This window comes from Grampus griseus (assembly GCF_964374135.1).
Source record: "Grampus griseus genome assembly, chromosome: 12".
In the NCBI taxonomy this organism is placed as follows: domain Eukaryota; kingdom Metazoa; phylum Chordata; class Mammalia; order Artiodactyla; family Delphinidae; genus Grampus; species Grampus griseus.
Window position 1 is genome coordinate 68,408,808 of NC_139006.1, and position 17,157 is coordinate 68,425,964.

At 36.6% G+C, this 17,157-nt stretch overlaps 1 protein-coding gene across 1 annotated transcript in view; it reads left to right on the forward strand.

Annotated features, from left to right (window-relative positions):
• Window positions 1-17,157, forward strand: part of DCC (DCC netrin 1 receptor) — a gene marked incomplete at both ends in the record, with an annotated part of 1,164,115 nt that overhangs the window by 937,029 nt on the left and 209,929 nt on the right. Inside the window, 2 exons of the mRNA XM_082668331.1 lie at window positions 4,896-5,037; window positions 16,363-16,473. Of these exons, the coding sequence (XP_082524457.1) occupies window positions 4,896-5,037; window positions 16,363-16,473 (253 nt within the window). The remainder of the gene's footprint in view (window positions 1-4,895; window positions 5,038-16,362; window positions 16,474-17,157) is intronic.

Genomic DNA, 17,157 nt, shown 5'->3' on the forward strand with positions numbered 1-17,157 from the left:
TCAGCTGCTTAGTGATTTTATGGTGTCAAAATATATGTCCTCAACCAATATGACTCCTCTTCTCAAAACTCTAAAAGATATTCATTATCAGCTCAAATCTAGACTGTATCCTGGTGATTAAGGCCTTATTCCAAACTTGTCACTTAGACCTTTCAAAGCCTCAGCAGAAATTCTTGCTTTGTGGCCTTTTTATCATCCTTGATGTATCACACGCATTTCCAAGAAATAGAGCTCTTGATCCGTCTCTGCTCTTAGCCAGGCCCACCTTGAGGCCAGACTCCTTGTCCAACCTTCACCAGACTGGGCTTCTCAAGAACGGTCAATTTGTCTTATGCATCACTGTATACCCACCCTTGTACAGTGTCCTTCATGAAATAGGCATTTGATGACTGAAATCTTGTATTAACTTTGGTTTACAATGTGTCTTTTTGTTGTTCACCCACTAAGCAGATCCTCAATAAATAATTACTCAATTGGGGGAAAAAAAATTAAAAAAAGACTCTCTACTACAGTAACTGAATGTATTAAGAGGGGCTGGTCTTCCCCTGCAATTCGCCCTAGAGAGAATAAGGCAAGATGTAAGTGTGTAATGTGATATGTGGAACTGAAAACTGAAGTTTATGAAACGTGGCTTCTGAAAATAAAAGTGAGGATGGGGTAGTGAGCTTATTAATGTTTTCTTCGGTTTTCTTAGTTACTATTTATGCACATCTAGAGTGAAGGAAGAATTAAGGACTGGATTAATGTAGCCCATGAGAAGGATGATACCACATCACCAAATTGGATAGGGTTATCTCAGACAGTTAGGAAATAATGGCCAACGAGATCCTTTCTCAATAAATCTAACTGCTCTTCACCATGCTTATTTTTAAACAAACTCATTTTTGTGGTAACCAAAGAGGGGATGGAGGGATTTGGAGAAGTTAAGTTTTGCAGTTCTTGTTTTCTACCAAATCTGAAAAAAAAATGAAATTAATCCTTGATTCAAGATAAAACACTGCAACACTGGAAAAGTGCAGACTCTCAAGTAATGAAAGGGCCAAAAGTCAAGTCACAGCTACTAGAATTGATTTTTAAAAAGTCAAGGACACGTGTTAAGTACTTTTAATAAAAATCATTACCAGGCTTGCCCATGAAGACTAGGTTGTGACAGCTTTAGGTGGCTTGGTGAGGGGATGGGCAGTAGAATCTGAGCCACTGAGCACTGACAATATAAGTTTCATAGAGAAAATAAGATACATTATACCACTGAATAAGAAAAAGTTACTGAACACTTTCATTTAATTTCAAAGTACAATATAATTTGGGACATCCTGCCATATCATCTGCAGAAGAACCTGCACAGAACCTATTTGATCTTTGCAATCTGCTTCTGATTGCTTGAAATCAATGAGAAAGCATAAAAGATGCTAATAAATTTAGCTGCTACCCACATACAGAGATGAATAAAAATGATGACATTCCTTCAAAGATGAATAATAACCATTGAGGGGTTTACCTCCAGGCATGCAGAGCATATACCTGATTCTGTTCATTTATTGCTGCCAGGCATTGATATTAAGGTATTGGTCATGTGGGAATAATTGATGCAATCACTGGAAGTCCTCATATATGATAAAGAAAAATTATTATCTGTCAAAAACTAAGTATTCATGTAATCATTAATACATTTAAAATCTCCAGGCTTATCAAGTGATTTACAATCATTTGGTAGAAATACTAAGCACAATTATTCTCCCATTTTCAATATGTGCATTGAGATTGAGACATGAGAGGTCACTCAGCAAAGTTATAGCAAAGCATTAACTCATAAGGTTTTGCCTCTTGGTCTAAGACCTTCATTTTTCTTAAAATTTTCTGTTTAAATTTAAATTTGTCTTTAAAAAAACAAGCTTGTAGTCCTTAGAAAATGACCCTTCTTGATTTGCCAAGGGCTACTAGAGGGAAGGCCTATTGGATGTATTAAAAACTAATTACTTGGGCTTCCCTGGTGGTGCAGTGGTTGAGAGTCCACCTGCTGATGCAGGGGACATGGGTTCGTGCCCCGGTCCGGGAAGATCCCACATGCCGCGGAGCGGTTGGGCCCGTGAGCCATGGCCGCTGAGCCTGCGCGTCCAGAGCCTGTGCGTCTGGAGCCTGTGCTCCACAACGGGAGAGGCCACGACAGTGAGAGGCCCGCGTAGCGCAAAAAAAAAAACAACCAATTACTTAAATTCAGTTCAAAGAATATTTTTTTTTTTTTTTTTTTTGGCGGTACGCGGGCCTCTCACTGTCGTGGCCTCTCCCGTTGCGGAGCACAGGCTCCGGAGGCGCAGGCTCAGCGGCCATGGCTCACGGGCCCAGCCGCGCCGCGGCATTCGGGATCCTCCCGGACCGGCGCACGAACCCGTGTCCCCTGCATCAGCAGGCGGACCCTCAACCACTGCACCACCAGGGAAGCCCTCATTGCCTATTTTAAAGCCCTCAATCACATTCTGAAGTACTGGGGATTAGGATATCAATATATGAATTTGGGGTTTTGGAGGGCAGGGGGCAAAATTCAGCCCATAGCAATGTGTCTTGACAATTGTATCCACCCATGTGACAGACATGAACTAAGATGCAGTTTTATTACCCAAAAAGTCTCTTTGTACCCATATCCAATCAATCCTCCAGTGAAGTTGCCATAGGCAACTACTTTTCTGATTTGTATTACTGTAGATTAGTTGTATCTATTCTTGAATTTCTCATATCAATGGAATTATGCAGTATGTACTTTTTTGAGTCTGGTGTCTTGTCAAATCCAATCTTACATCTTATTGCTATTTTCCTCACTATCTTCCGAGAATTCCGTATTTCTCTTTCTGATTTGGATCTCTGTTGGATTTCAAATCTTTTTCTTCCTTAGTTTGCACTCATTTTCCTTGCGCATACCGTCATTAACCTCCTGATAAAGGGTACACAGATGGATATCTTTGAGGCCACTCGTATCTGAAATATCCCTATACTGATACTTATGCAAGTGTATGTTCTTATGCTTGTGTTATAGTTTCCTCATACATCATAATTTATTTGGCTTGACATGGAATTCTAGGTTTAAATGTTTTCAAACATTAAATGTTTTTGAGAAATCTGATGTTATTCTTATTCCCGATTATGTTTTATGTACCCCTTTTCTTCTTTTTTTTTTTTCTTCATTCTGGAAGCTTTTGGATCGTCCCTCCCCCATGAGGCTCTAGTGTTTCACATAATATGCTTTAATGTGGTTCTTTTCATTTATTATGTTAGATATTCCATCATCCCTTTCAGAATGGGCTCTCAAGTCGTCCAGTTCTGCAAAGTTTTTATTGGGGAGGAGGATTTTTTTGTTTTTTGTTTTGATTTGTTTTGTTTTTTCTAATTTACTGTCTTTTATTTTTCCTCTTCCTTCATTCTCTCATCTTACTATTTGGGTGTCAAAAATTATGGACTAAACCTCTGATTTCTTATCTTTTCTCTCCAATTTCCTTTGATTACCTTTTTTCCCCCAATGAATTTTGGAAGGTGTCTATTAATTTATCTTCGAATCTATCTATTGAATATTTAATTTGTGCAACCAAATTATACATGTCATAAGCTTTTTCAAAATCTTTTGTTTTTCTTGTATTTTATACTATTTATGGATGCAGTAGCTTCTCTTTGATTATTAGGGTATTAATGACAGTTCTTTGGATCCTTTATCCTTACACTAATGCTGTTTCCTTCAAGTGCCATTATGCTCTTATGTGTTTTTCTCTCTGTATGTTATGGCGAAGGCTTTGTTTTCAATGTCTGATAGTCTTAAATTACCAGTTTACATAAAAATGCAGTACTAAAAAGGTGATTATGAAGTGCAAACTCTAGTGCATGAGTGGAGGTTATAAAGTGGTCTCCTCACGGTTGGGGAATTGATCAGGAACCTATCTGTTCTTTTCTCTTATTCTTTTAAATTTTGTCTAGAGAACAATTATCTGATATTCTGGCTGGGAAGTGTACACCTGGTTGCCATTGCTCTGGGTATCAGATGAAGGAAGAAGACTTGAGTGTCTTATGTCATTGACTTAACAACCCTTGCCCTCATCTCTATTCTCTCATGTGCCTGGTGTCCCTGAATCTGTGGCTTCTGTTTCAATATCCCTGGAGAATGAAGCTTCCAGCTACTCCAAGATCAGGGAGTGTTAGCAGACTGGTTTTGCAGAATGTGATAGGACTTTCAATCCATCTTCTGTCTCAGAAACATAACTGTCCTGCTTTGTAAGGTATTTAGGAAGTAACAGTTTCTAGTCTTGCCTGAATTTGGTCCTGCCAATCACCTTGTTTTCATTAATATCTCTTAAGGAGGTACTTAGGTTTCATCTCTCTCCTTTGGCTCAGTCACACTTTTCCTCATTTGCACCTTCAAAAAATTTGTTAACCTCTCTCATTCACTAGAGTCCTATTAATCTATTCCTTATAGGTTTATACCATTTAGAATATTTTACTGTCATTTTAGTGACATTTACGAAGGAGAGATGATAATGCATGTAATCAACCAAATGAATTGTGTAAATTTGTCAAAATCAGACATATAGTTGTAAGAATGGATTTAATTTGGTTCTAAGGGGTAATCCCTAACACTTCTTGCATCTCTGCCTTATTTGCACTTATGTTTGTGTCAATTCTTTTTTTTTTTTTACATCTTTATTGGAGTATAATTGCTTTACAATGGTGTGTTAGTTTCTGCTTTATAACAAAGTGAATCAGTTATACATATACATATGTTCCCATATCTCTTCCCTCTTGCGTCTCCCTCCCTCCCACCCACCCTATCCCACCCCTCTAGGTGGTCACAATTCTTTGACCCTATCCTGTTGTCCTTCCTTTCTCCAATCTTTTAATTTACGTCTATTATTTTACAGAGTATCAAAGTAAGCTGGCTGCCTCCTCCACCAGGAACACAAAATGGATTTATTACCGGCTATAAAATTCGACACAGAAAGACAACCCGCAGGGGTGAGGTGGAAACACTGGAGCCAAACAACCTCTGGTACCTGTTCACAGGTCAGTGTTCACGTGGTGGGGTCTTGGAAGGTTTTGATGAATTAAATGCCTCAGCATCAAAATATTTTTTGCTGGTAAACAACTTAACCATTTTTTTCCTGTTAAATGGCATGTGCTGGTCTGAACGAGAATAACCTTTACATTTTTAACTTGATATTCCCTGTAATGCTTTTACTACGTATTTTGCTTCTGGATCATCATCTTAATAAACATATCATTGAATTTTTATCCATATTAGTTTCTTAGTATTATTGGTTCAACAACTTCTGTTGTCAAATAATTTTTAACTGTTTAATAACTTTTTTTTTTTTTTTTTTTTTTTTTTGTGGTACACGGGCCTCTCACTGTTGTGGCCTCTCCCGATGCGGAGCACAGGCTCCAGACGCGCAGGCTCAGCGGCCACGGCTCACGGGCCCAGCCGCTCTGCGGCATGTGGGATCTTCCCAGAGCGGGGCGTGAACTCACGTCCCCTGCATCGGCAGGCGGACTCTCAACCACTGCGCCACCAGGGAAGCCCTGTTTAATAACATTTAAAAGTCGTGTAATCAAATGGTTCCAAGTTTAAGTCATTTTGAGCCTTGTTCCCTCAAACTCCAGGAGTGAGAATGAAGTTAGAAAATGGAGAGAGGGGTAGTTTGGGTAATAAAGAAAACAAGTCTACTTTCCATAAATAAAAAAGTAAATTCACTTACATAGCAATGTTGGTGGAACTCATAGTGGGTCAAAATTCTGTCTGAAAACTGGACCCAGTTTCCATGTAGTACTTAGATATATTTTTTTTATTTTATAAGATTAATAATCATATATTTCCTTTAACTATTGGAACCATTAATACATGTCAGTCCAGTTCCTGGAAAACAGAGACTGAGTCAGGCTTTCAAGTTAATGCATTTGGGGTGCAAGCCCAGGAAAGCAAGAGTGAGGGAACAAGGAAAATGAGCCAGGGAGGAAAATAAATCAAATAATGATGACGTATTATTGAGCTGGCCCCAAGTTTAGAACAAACCCACAGCTTGCTTGGCCTTGGTAGGGTATCACTAGAGAAGCTAATTTAACTGCTGTGGCCCACAGAGGATGGCTGGATAGGAAGCGTGAGCAGTTCCTCTCTTGTCTATCATTGGTCAAAGTAAGCCCACCAATAGGTTGTTAACTGTTTTGTACCTCCTGCCAGCCCCCTGGGAAGCCGGCACTTCTGGTAAATGTACAAACATGGAATTCTCTCCTTTTCCTCAGCACTTTATGTGGTGATGGCTTGGTCTAGGGTGGAAGCAGCACTTGGGGCTGTGTAGTACCAAAGAGAGCATGAACTAAGGGTTTGGAAAGCAAAGCATATAGCAGTGGCTCATGGCAAAAACTGGCGGGTCAAGTTGAACGTATGTGTCACGGCACATAAACTGGCTGCATGACAACATACAAATTAAAAATCATAACTTACAGAAAATGGATAACTATCATCGCAGATGAGAATAAAGGAAAGTAACTTCTTATTTATTCCTTTCTCTGTATGAGGTACTCAGTAAATTTCCATCTGAAATCATAAAACACACACAGTTTAAGCTACTTGCTCAGCCTACAATATGAGACTTGATAGAAAGCTGTTTTTTCCCTTTAGGTTTTGCCTCTTATGCCTATAAAATGTTAATGTGATTGTGAGAGTGCTTCCAAAATAGATTACCAAAAAATTACATTACTTGTTTTATATCTGGACAGAATCTCCTAGGAAGGTATTATTAAGTCTAAGCAGAACTTATGGCACTCTACCATTCCATTTAAAAAGCTTAAGGAAAGCCAAGATCCTGTCTTTTTCCTGGATAAAATGATGGGAAGAAGGTAAAAATATTGAAGTGAGGCATGTTTGCTCACTGGAATATTTGATACAACATGTACATAGTTTACTTTAAAATAAATCACCAAAATTGAAAAATCCTGCTTTAAAAATTTTAGTATAATTCCTGAGAGTTAATATTTGAATAGAAGAAGAGGCTCTAAGAATAATTTAATCCAAACCTTGTATTTTAATAGATATTGGCATTTGAAGCCCTGAAACTTTTTTTAATCATTGCTTTTCCTTCTCAAATGAAAAATATTAAAAATATAAAATAAACTTCTTTTTTATAAAATAATTAAAATATGAGCATTCCAATAGAAAAACTAAGGACTGGATATTCAATTTACAGAACTATAAATAGCCAACAAGTGTAATAAAATGTTCAATCTCATTAGCAGAGAAATGCAAATTAAAACAAAATTGAGTTAGCATTTTCCTTTGATTAAAGTAATAAAGATAAAAATGAATGATGATACACTGTTTTGGAAAGTGTACAAAAGAAACATGAACTCTCATATACTACTTGTGGGACAGAAAGCTTCTAGAATCTTTCTGGAAAGCAATGTGGAGATTTCTGTTATATACAGATGTATGTGTGTGTATGTGTGTGTATTCATAAATGTATGAGTCAAGTTTCCAACTTCTAGGAGTTTGTTCCAATTCGGCAGACATATTTTTTTGCAAAGTTTTGAACTAAAAACATGTTCATTGCACCGTTACTTTAATAGCAAATAACAAGAAAAAAAATGACCCTAAGTATCTAACTGTAGGCAGTTAACTAGAAAATTCAGACACAATCATATCAAGGAATACTGTATATCTATTGAGAATACTGTAATGTAAACATGTTAAATTACATGTTAATTATTTAAAGCATGTTAAGTGAATAACTCAGTTTTAAATCAGTATTAAGCATGAGTCCATATTTATAAACCAAAAAATCCGTAAGAAAATATTTAGAATAATATGTTCTAAATATCAAAATATTAATAGTGATTATTGCTTACTTTTGTAACAATAAAATATGCATTTAACTGCATATGTACAGTGAAAAACAAATAAAATGTCAAGACTCTGATGTTATAACTTTTGATTACCAAAATTGAAGATTTCCTACCACTGACTTTAACTGTATGCCCATTGAACAACTAAGAAGGGACTGGTCAAGAAAATAAATGAAGAATGACCTTACTGATATGAATTGTTTAGTATTTATGGGTTTTTTGCCAAATGGAATTTAACACATTCAGCTTAATATAATCAAGCCAAAATTTTGACGCTCTAAATATACAAATTTTAGGATTTAGTTTCGACGAAAAGCAAAATTGTTTAAAAAGATAACTATATAGAGCAGCAAGTTTTAGCCTTTTTACTATCAAAGATGCTATATTAGTCCTAGGGGGGTTGTAACAAATTACCACAAATGTGGTGGCTTAAAAGAACAGATTTTTTTTTCAGTTCAGGAGAAACCAGAAATCTGAAATTAAGGTGTCTGCAGGATTGGTTTCTTCTGGAGACTCTGAGAGAAAATGTCCTGTGTTTGTCTTCTAACCTCTGATGGTTGCTGGCAGTCCTTGACATTCCTTAGCTTATAGATGCATCTCTCAGATCTCTGCCTCCATCTCTGCATCACTTCCTCTGTGTGTCTCTACGTCTCTCTTCTTATAAAGACACCATTCGTTGCATATAGACTGTAGTAATCCAGGATGATTCCATCGCAAGGTCCTAAAGTAATTATATCTGTTAAGACCATATTTCCAGGAAAGGCTATATTTGGATGTTCCAAGTATACTGTATTCTACTCACTAGACACCTTTCATTACTTTTCCTCTCAAGGACAATCATTTTGAATTATACCCTCTAATGAAACTTTAGTTATCCAAAAATAAACAATTCAGCCCTATATCTTTATTCCTCTAAGATATATGCGGCAATTAACCCTTCTAATCAGCATAGGATAACCCATCTTCACTCTGGTTTAATATCATTCCAGTCAAAAGCAAAGAAATAGGATGAATTAATTAGCTTGTTATTGAAATGATGCACTAATGCCCCTTCCCATCTTTATAGATTTGTAGGAATCTGGACTCCAAACTTGAAACCTTTATTCAGAATGTTCCTTCTTCATTTCAATTGTTATAAAATGAATTTGAGAGTGCAAACATAATCTGAGCAGTTATACTTGTAACTGTACTTGATATGTATTGCAAAAAAGTCACACAGCCTCATTTTTGATTTGAAATAGAGAATTACAAAAACCCAGAGGATAGCCTCATACTCTTAAAACATTAAAAACAAGCTTTGCAAAGCCTCTGCCTTCCTCTCCCCAGTTCTGTGTCCTGGCTTTAGTAATGCACGTTGCATTCCTAGATGTAGTGGGAATGTCTTTCAGGCTACAAAGCATTGAGGAATCAGGAAGTACCACACACTGGTTGATTGGCTGTGGTTTTGACTTGTCCCCAGGATATATTTAGTAACTTACCCACTTTGTAGTAAGCGGAAGTAATTGATTTTCTATATGAATCTTCAGCACTTTAAAATGTACAGGATTTGCCCCCATGTTTTCAATACCTGTAAAGCACATGGATATGTTGATTTGGCTGTTAGAAAATTGAAAATGCCAGAATGCTTCCTTTGGATGGTATAAATATTCAGATGTAGAGACTCAAATATTGTTTTTTACAGTCTTCTATTTGTTAGGCAGTTGTTTTTTGTTGTGTGTGTTTTTTTTACTAGGATAATGAGACATCTGCAATAACAAAGTAATTCAGAGTTATAACAAGGAGTTTAAATCACTGCTATCAATTTTATTGTGGGAACCCAAGTCAACTAAATTTTAAAGTGCTGTTTTTAATTTTTGAGTGCTCTTCAGAGAAGGTTGTTTGGAACTGAATTTAAGAGTTTTCTCATGCTTCACGACCAATATAAAAATAAATATAGTGGTAAACATGCATTGGTGTTTTATGGACTGAAAAATTGAAATAATGGCACAGCAATTTTATAACAAGGTTAGCATTAGGGGAATAAAGGGAAGTTATATTGTTTGAATAATACATCATCTGTTGACCATAAGTTTTAAGAAACTAGAAAAGAACTGAAGAATTACAGAGTTTGAAGGCACTTATTACTGGGGATAGAAACAGGCAGAAGACAATCTGCTTTTAACAATAGAATTTTTTTACAGCTAAGAAAAGTATTGCTACCTATACCTTACTTCTTTTAGAATAAAGTTGTACTTAGAAGCAGCTAGGCACACACACATGCGCGCACACACACACACACACACACACACACACACACACGCACATTGAGATTGAACTATACGCCCCTGACAAACAGAACAGGAAACACACAATTCATCACATCCAAAGCCCTTTTTTTTATAGAAGAGGTAACTGAAGTCAGAAGAATGACATTTCTAGGATGTACCATTAGTTAATGGTATAGATTCCAACTAGATCACAGACGTTCTGATTCCTAGTCATGTGCTCCTTGTACTATACAGTGTTGTCATCTTTAGCTCACTGTATTGTGAGTGACTCTGGCCGTTGTGTCAATCTGTAAAAAAGCATTGATATAAACAATTTTAACGTTTATAACAATAATAACAGCAATAGCAACTTTGACAACAGCTCTATGCTGGAAACAGTACGGAGGTTCCTCAAAAAGTTAAAAATAGAACTGCCAATGAACCACCAATCCCAATTCTGGGTACATATCCAAAAGAATTGAAATCAAGATCTCAAAGAGATAGCTGCATTCCCACATTCATTGCAACGTTATTCGCAAGAGCCAAGGTAGAGAAACAACCCAAATTTCCATCGACAGACGAATGGATGAAGAAACTGTGGTATATACATACAACGGAATATTATTCAGCTTTAAAATAGAAAACAAAACCTTGCCATTTGCTGCAACATGGGTGGACTGGGAGATATTATGCTAAGTGAAATGTCAGTCCCAGAAGGGCAGATACATGATTCCGCATATATGAGGTATCTAAAATAGTCAAACTTTTGGAAACCGAGAATAGAATGGTGGTTGCCAGGGGAGAGGGAGAGGGGGAAATGGACAGTTGTTCAACGGGTATAAAATGACAGTTATACAAGATGAATAAGTTCTAGAGATCTGCTGTACAACAAGTACCTATAATTAACAGTACTGTATCGTGCACCTAAAAACCTGTTTAGAAGTCATCTCATGCCAAGAATTCTTAACATTAAAAAAAAATAATAAAAGCAAGAGGACAAAAGAGTCTTTTGAAGGTGATAGATAGGTTTATTACCTTGATTGTGGTGATGGTATCATAATGTATACATATGTCCAAACTCATTAAAATATATACATTAAAAATGCAATTTGGGGCATATTAAGTATACCTTGATATAGCTGAAAAAATATCCATGATAAGAAAATAGAACTGTATCTATTTTAAAATTTAATCTTTATAATAATTTTTTATTCATATACACATTTTATTGTTGAGAAATCTTAGGCAAAGAAAGAGGGCTAGTAAGTTTTTCAAGGTCATGCAGCTAATAAGTGGTGCAGCAAAAACTTAAGTCTAATTCTGCCTGAATTGAAAACCTATACTCTTAACTCTTAAACTATAGGTAATATGATGTTGACCATAAGCAATGACTATGTGGTTGTGTGAGTATGTAAAGGGATAGTGAAATAATGCAGGGATGGAAAGAGATATCTATTGAATAGTAAAAATTGAGGATTAACTTTGTAACTAGAGGAACTGAGTAACTTTAGAAGAGATTAAGTCAAAACTTGCCTACCAATCTATTTTTGAAATACTGTTTAATATTTCCAGTAGCCCAACTCAGGAAACACATCTCAGATAACAGCTTTGAGAAATACATACACAAAACAGCTTTTGATTACATGCTGGTTTCCTTCTATCCCATCTCCAATGAATGAATGAATGAATGAATGCATGCATCCATCCATCCATCCATCAATGGAATGTTTCAAGTGAGAAAATAATCTGCAAATGTTAGTTATCTTTATGTCTATTAAATGCCTAATTTAATAAATTATTTTTGAAAGCAGTTTGTCATTTGATTCTCAAAAGAATACTCTAAGGTAGAAATGCAGGTATTATTACCTAATAACTGTATATGAGAAACTGAGATTAAAAGAGCTCTCAGAACATCTAAAACTTGTCTGGCCAACTACCCCTCACAGCAAAAAAGCAGGAACATTTGAAAGCTAGAATTCAGGGTAATGTACTGACTGACTCTGAAAAGCCAAAATTTCTGGTTTTGCTTATCACTGCATCCTCCACTTATCTAGACTAGAAGAGGGTCACAGGTTTAATTCTGTTGCTAAAAGTCTGGTACAGAAAGCACTGAATTTAGAATCAGAAGGCTTGGGTAAAGATATCTTGAAAGTGGAATTTAATTTTTTTTTAATCCCACTATGTAAAACTCAGATTTATCTGTAGGTAATACTATAGTAAAGCAGATTCAATGCAATCTAAAGAAGAACTTTTATTAACAAGCAAAACTGTTGGAGTGGATTCCATCCCTTGGTGAATTTCTTATTCCAAAAGTATCCCTGCTTTATTTACAGGACCACTTAGTTGGATGTACAGTGTTAGATGGGCCGTTTGACTAGACATTATGATCTCTTTTAATATTGGGATGTTATAAAATCTTTAAATATTTTCTTATACTTAATCTAGAATTTCTGGGTGTTATTAGTGAGATTCCACAGCAACACTCTAGAATAAATTCCAAAAGTTTTAAAATTTAAGCTAAAATATAATATTTCAAAAGTTAACAGGATTTTCAGGTTGACCTAGGTACTACTCTATATAGAGTATTAAAGCTTCACTACTGATATCATAGAGAGAAAGATTTGAAAAGCTACGCTACTGTATATGGTTAGAAGGGATATTCTGATAAGTAGCTTGGGGGGGGGTGCCAGGTGAGACCTCATAGGGGAAGCACGTAGTGGTTGGTCTTTTAACTGCCTTCTAATTGTTACTTCAAGTTATTATTCAAGATATTAGTAGGCTTTTGTTTTACTCAAAACTGAATTAATGATACTGACAGAGCCTGAACTCAACATATGTAAATTGAAATTTGGCAAAATTATAAGAAGAAATTTGCATATCTACTTTATAGTGAGATATTTTAATTAACTTATGTTAAAAATTGATAGATTCTGCATGAGAAACACCACTCGATTTAAAGTCAAATGAATGGAACAGACTATACGGCATTCAGAAAGATTTCTGTTTATAGTCAAAATATTGCATGTAAGAGAATGGTATGTCAATCAAGGTTTGACCAGAGAAACAGAATCAGTGGAGATATATACTAAGAGATTTATTGCAAGCAGTTGACTTAATTGACTATGATGGCTGGCTGGGCAATTCCGAAATCCACAGGGCAGGCCATCAGGAAAGATAGCTGCAGGTGAAATTTCTTCTTCAGGGAAGCCTCAGTCTGCACTTCAGTCCCTTCACCTGACTGAATCCGGCCCACCCAGATTATCTAGGATAATATCCCTTATGTAAAAGCAACTGAATATGGACTTTAGTCGTATCTACAAAATACCTTCCCAGCAACACTGAGTGTTTGATTGAATAACTGGGGACTTTACCTTAGCTAAGTTGACACATAAAACTGACCATCACACAAAGTATTTCAAATCAGTCACTGGAGGTGGTACTGAATAATTGTCCATCCATTTCAAAGAAAAATGAAGTTAAATTTCCCCTTACTGTAAAAGAGTATATTCTTGATGGACTTAAACTATTTGAGGTGAGACCACTATGAAAGTCATGAGCTGTAATGATTGCAATAATTCGGTAAACATTTCTTCCTAGAGTTCTCTCCCTGTGAGATTTTGTTTTTTGGTTTTCTTTAAAGATTTAATTTTATTTATTTTTGGCTGTGTTGGGTCTTCATTGCTGCACGCGGGCTTTCTCTAGCTGTGGTGAGCGGGGGCTGCTCTTTGTTGCATTGTGCAGGCTTCTTCTTGAGGTGGCTTCTCTTGTTGCAGAGCATGGGCTCTAGGCAGACAGGCTTCAGTAGTTGTGGCACATGGGCCCAGTAGTTGTCTCTCACGGGCTGTAGAGCGCAGGCTCAGTAGTTGTGGCGCACAGGCTTAGCTGCTCCGTGGCATGTGGGATCTTCCCGGACCAGGGCTCAAACCTGTGTCTGCTGTATTGGCAGGCGGATTCTTAACCACTGCGCCATCAGGGAAGTCCCTCCCTCTGAGTTTTTAATTTCCCAGAAGAGCCTCTGTAATCCCTCTGCCTCAGGAATCAAGAACAGCACCTATGAAGGGTGAAAAATGTTAACAAGTATCAGGTCGATGCCATGTTAACTAAGGGACGAGTCAAAGTGAGCACAAGCCTACTTAAGGCACCACAAAGTGTTTATGTTCAAAAGCATCCGTTCACCACCTTGCTGATGGTGTTGGATATTGTATTGTAGTCTAATATTTCCTTTGTGCTAAGACTTGCTTTAGTGGATCTTTCAACAGTTGTTTTGTGTTTGTGCCTTCCCTGTGTCAGGCACTGTAGTGGCTCTATGGATATACAATTAAAACACTGATGATAACAAGACAACAGCACCAAAACTATTCTCAGTCCATGCCTTCCAGTCTATTTTAGAAAATTAGAAGCCTCTTAAGAGGACAGCATTTTGTGTGGGTGAGTTTATCAAACTGTCTTCTCTAACAGTACTAGTGTTTCGCCAAAAGCCTACTTTCGGTTTTAAGGTTCATCGGATTCCCTGGCAAAATAACCACTCATCTCACACAAATAAACAGCTTCCATCAATCTTTAATAGAAGGTGATTTAATTTAATTTCAATATACAATCATTAGAAGGGATTATATCAATTTCAATCTACAATTATTGGAAGGAAAGGAATAAGAATATTAACAAAGTATATAATAGAGCATACCTCACCGAATTGGGCCGACACCTACTTCCAGATCCAAGCAGCAGCAGCTGGGAAGTCCTGAGTAACAGCAATCTGGAGCCCCAATGGGGGAAGGGTCCCAGGCAGTGCGGCCACCCCATGGGTGAGACTTCAAGTTGCAGTTCTGGGGATCCCACTTATAATCCCAGGCCACAAACTCATATCATCAGTTTGCATGCAGAAATGCAGCTCTGGATTCACTTTAACAGTGCTGTTGTTTTCACCATGGGGGCGGCGGTCACAGGATTTTTCAGACCCCGGGGGACAGGCCAGGTCCCCAGGGCTCAAGAAATTCCAAGACCCATTCCCTCTCTTATCGTAAACGCCGTTTGATTTGCTAGCAGCAATTGTTAGGTAAGTAGGCAGGCGCGCAGTCCAGGTAGGGTCACAGGTTGGTCAGAGGCCAACTTCTGTCTCTGAAGCCTGAACAAGACTATTTTACTAGCTTCCCCAACAACTGGTTATTGAAGACAACTGCCCTTCGACATTAACAAGTCCATTCTAACCATCATGTAAAACACCATCTCCTATTAATAGTAAGTTAGAATTCTTCTCAGTACCAAGATTTACTCATCTTCCTATGCAAAAATATACAAGTACATAACTTTGTACTTGATAGAAGCATCATTTCTCTAATAGCTTTATTTATGACTTTTCCTTGGCTCCAAATGTTCATGGCATTTCAAATTAATGGAAAAAACAGAGAAGTGTTATTTTTTATCAGTGTTGTTCAACTCATTGAGGCTTAAGAACTTGTCAGTTTAAACTGAGTCCTCAATGTCTCAAAAAAATCATATGATCTTTTGACAAGCATCATGTGTTTTACAATAATTTTTCATGTTAATGAGCAACATTGAGATTCAGTTAAAAGGAAAAGTGTTTACATTAAAAATTTACACGTATCACACTCATGATACACAGGGCCTCTCTTGTCTACCTATACTCTCTGTGTACTGGAAAATCAGCTCTAAGGTCATCACTGTGTCCTATAATGTATGTCCAAATTATCATAGAGTTAGACTTTCTTCATGTTCTAGTATGGAAGCTAATGCAAAACGAACTATGTCTTGTGATGTTTTTGAGAGACAAAGGCCTAGTTTTTCTGCTGAAGTACAGTGGCTTTGGAGTTTTCTTTCTTGGCCCAAAGGGAACATAATCACTGACCTTGAATGAATGATGGAGCATAAATTTTTAGACTGACTCTTCTTGATTTATAGGCAGGCCTCTTCTGAACTGTGAGGAAAAATGATCCTTGCTATTTTTGATTATTTCTTCATCGTTCATATTTTATATTCTGCCTCTGCCCTGAGGCTATTTTCAGGGTTACGTTTTTGTAAACTGGAAAAATAAATGAAGATATATGAAAAATAATTTGATTTCTTGCTGTAATCTTCCAACCCTTTTGGCTAAAATAATAATTACCACAACAATCACAAACAATGTAAAGCATGTCTACTATTGTTAAAATTTTGCTAAAACGTGTAAAACCCACCAGAAATACTTGTTTTCAGTAAGTTTTTTCTTCTGGGGAAAATTCTTTCACAGGACTGGAGAAAGGAAGTCAGTACAGTTTTCAAGTGTCAGCCATGACAGTCAATGGCACTGGACCACCTTCCAACTGGTACACAGCAGAGACTCCAGAGAATGATCTCGATGGTAAGACCTTTCCCCAATCACTGTCACTCTGATTTCTGTCTTCTTCGTTACTTCAGCTTCAAAGGATACCTTAAAAAAATTGATAAACTTCAACATTGGGGATATTTATTCTTCTTAAATTTTTAGATGCAAAACAAAAACAAAACAAAGCGAAAATGCTGAATGAATACAGAGTCTTCAGCAATGCCATGTAAATATAAATCAATAATAGTCTTCATAACAAATTACTTTTTTTTCAAAATAATTTGAAATGATCTTTTTACTATTTATTTTACTTTGAATAATTGACCTTAACCATTTTCTTCACAGGAATGGCTGCAATTTCTGATAATAATCATAAAACATAATTACTTTATATAGCTTCTCTGGCTCTTTTATGGTACTTCTGCAAAACAGCAAATATGTATTTTTGACACGCTTATGATATGGTCATTAATATTTGACACTTATTTTTTTGTATAAAGGACAATCTGCCTTATTTGCTTAATTGATAGTTGTCTGAAATACTTGTGGATGAGATATTGAGATTCATATAAAAGTCACATGTCACTACATTAAATATAACAACATCTTCAAAATGATCAGTTGAGAAATACTTCTTGAAATAAAAAGCATCATGACTAAATACAAAAATACAATTCAAGAGAAAGGGTTAATGGAAGCAACAAAAAAAGTGAATAATAA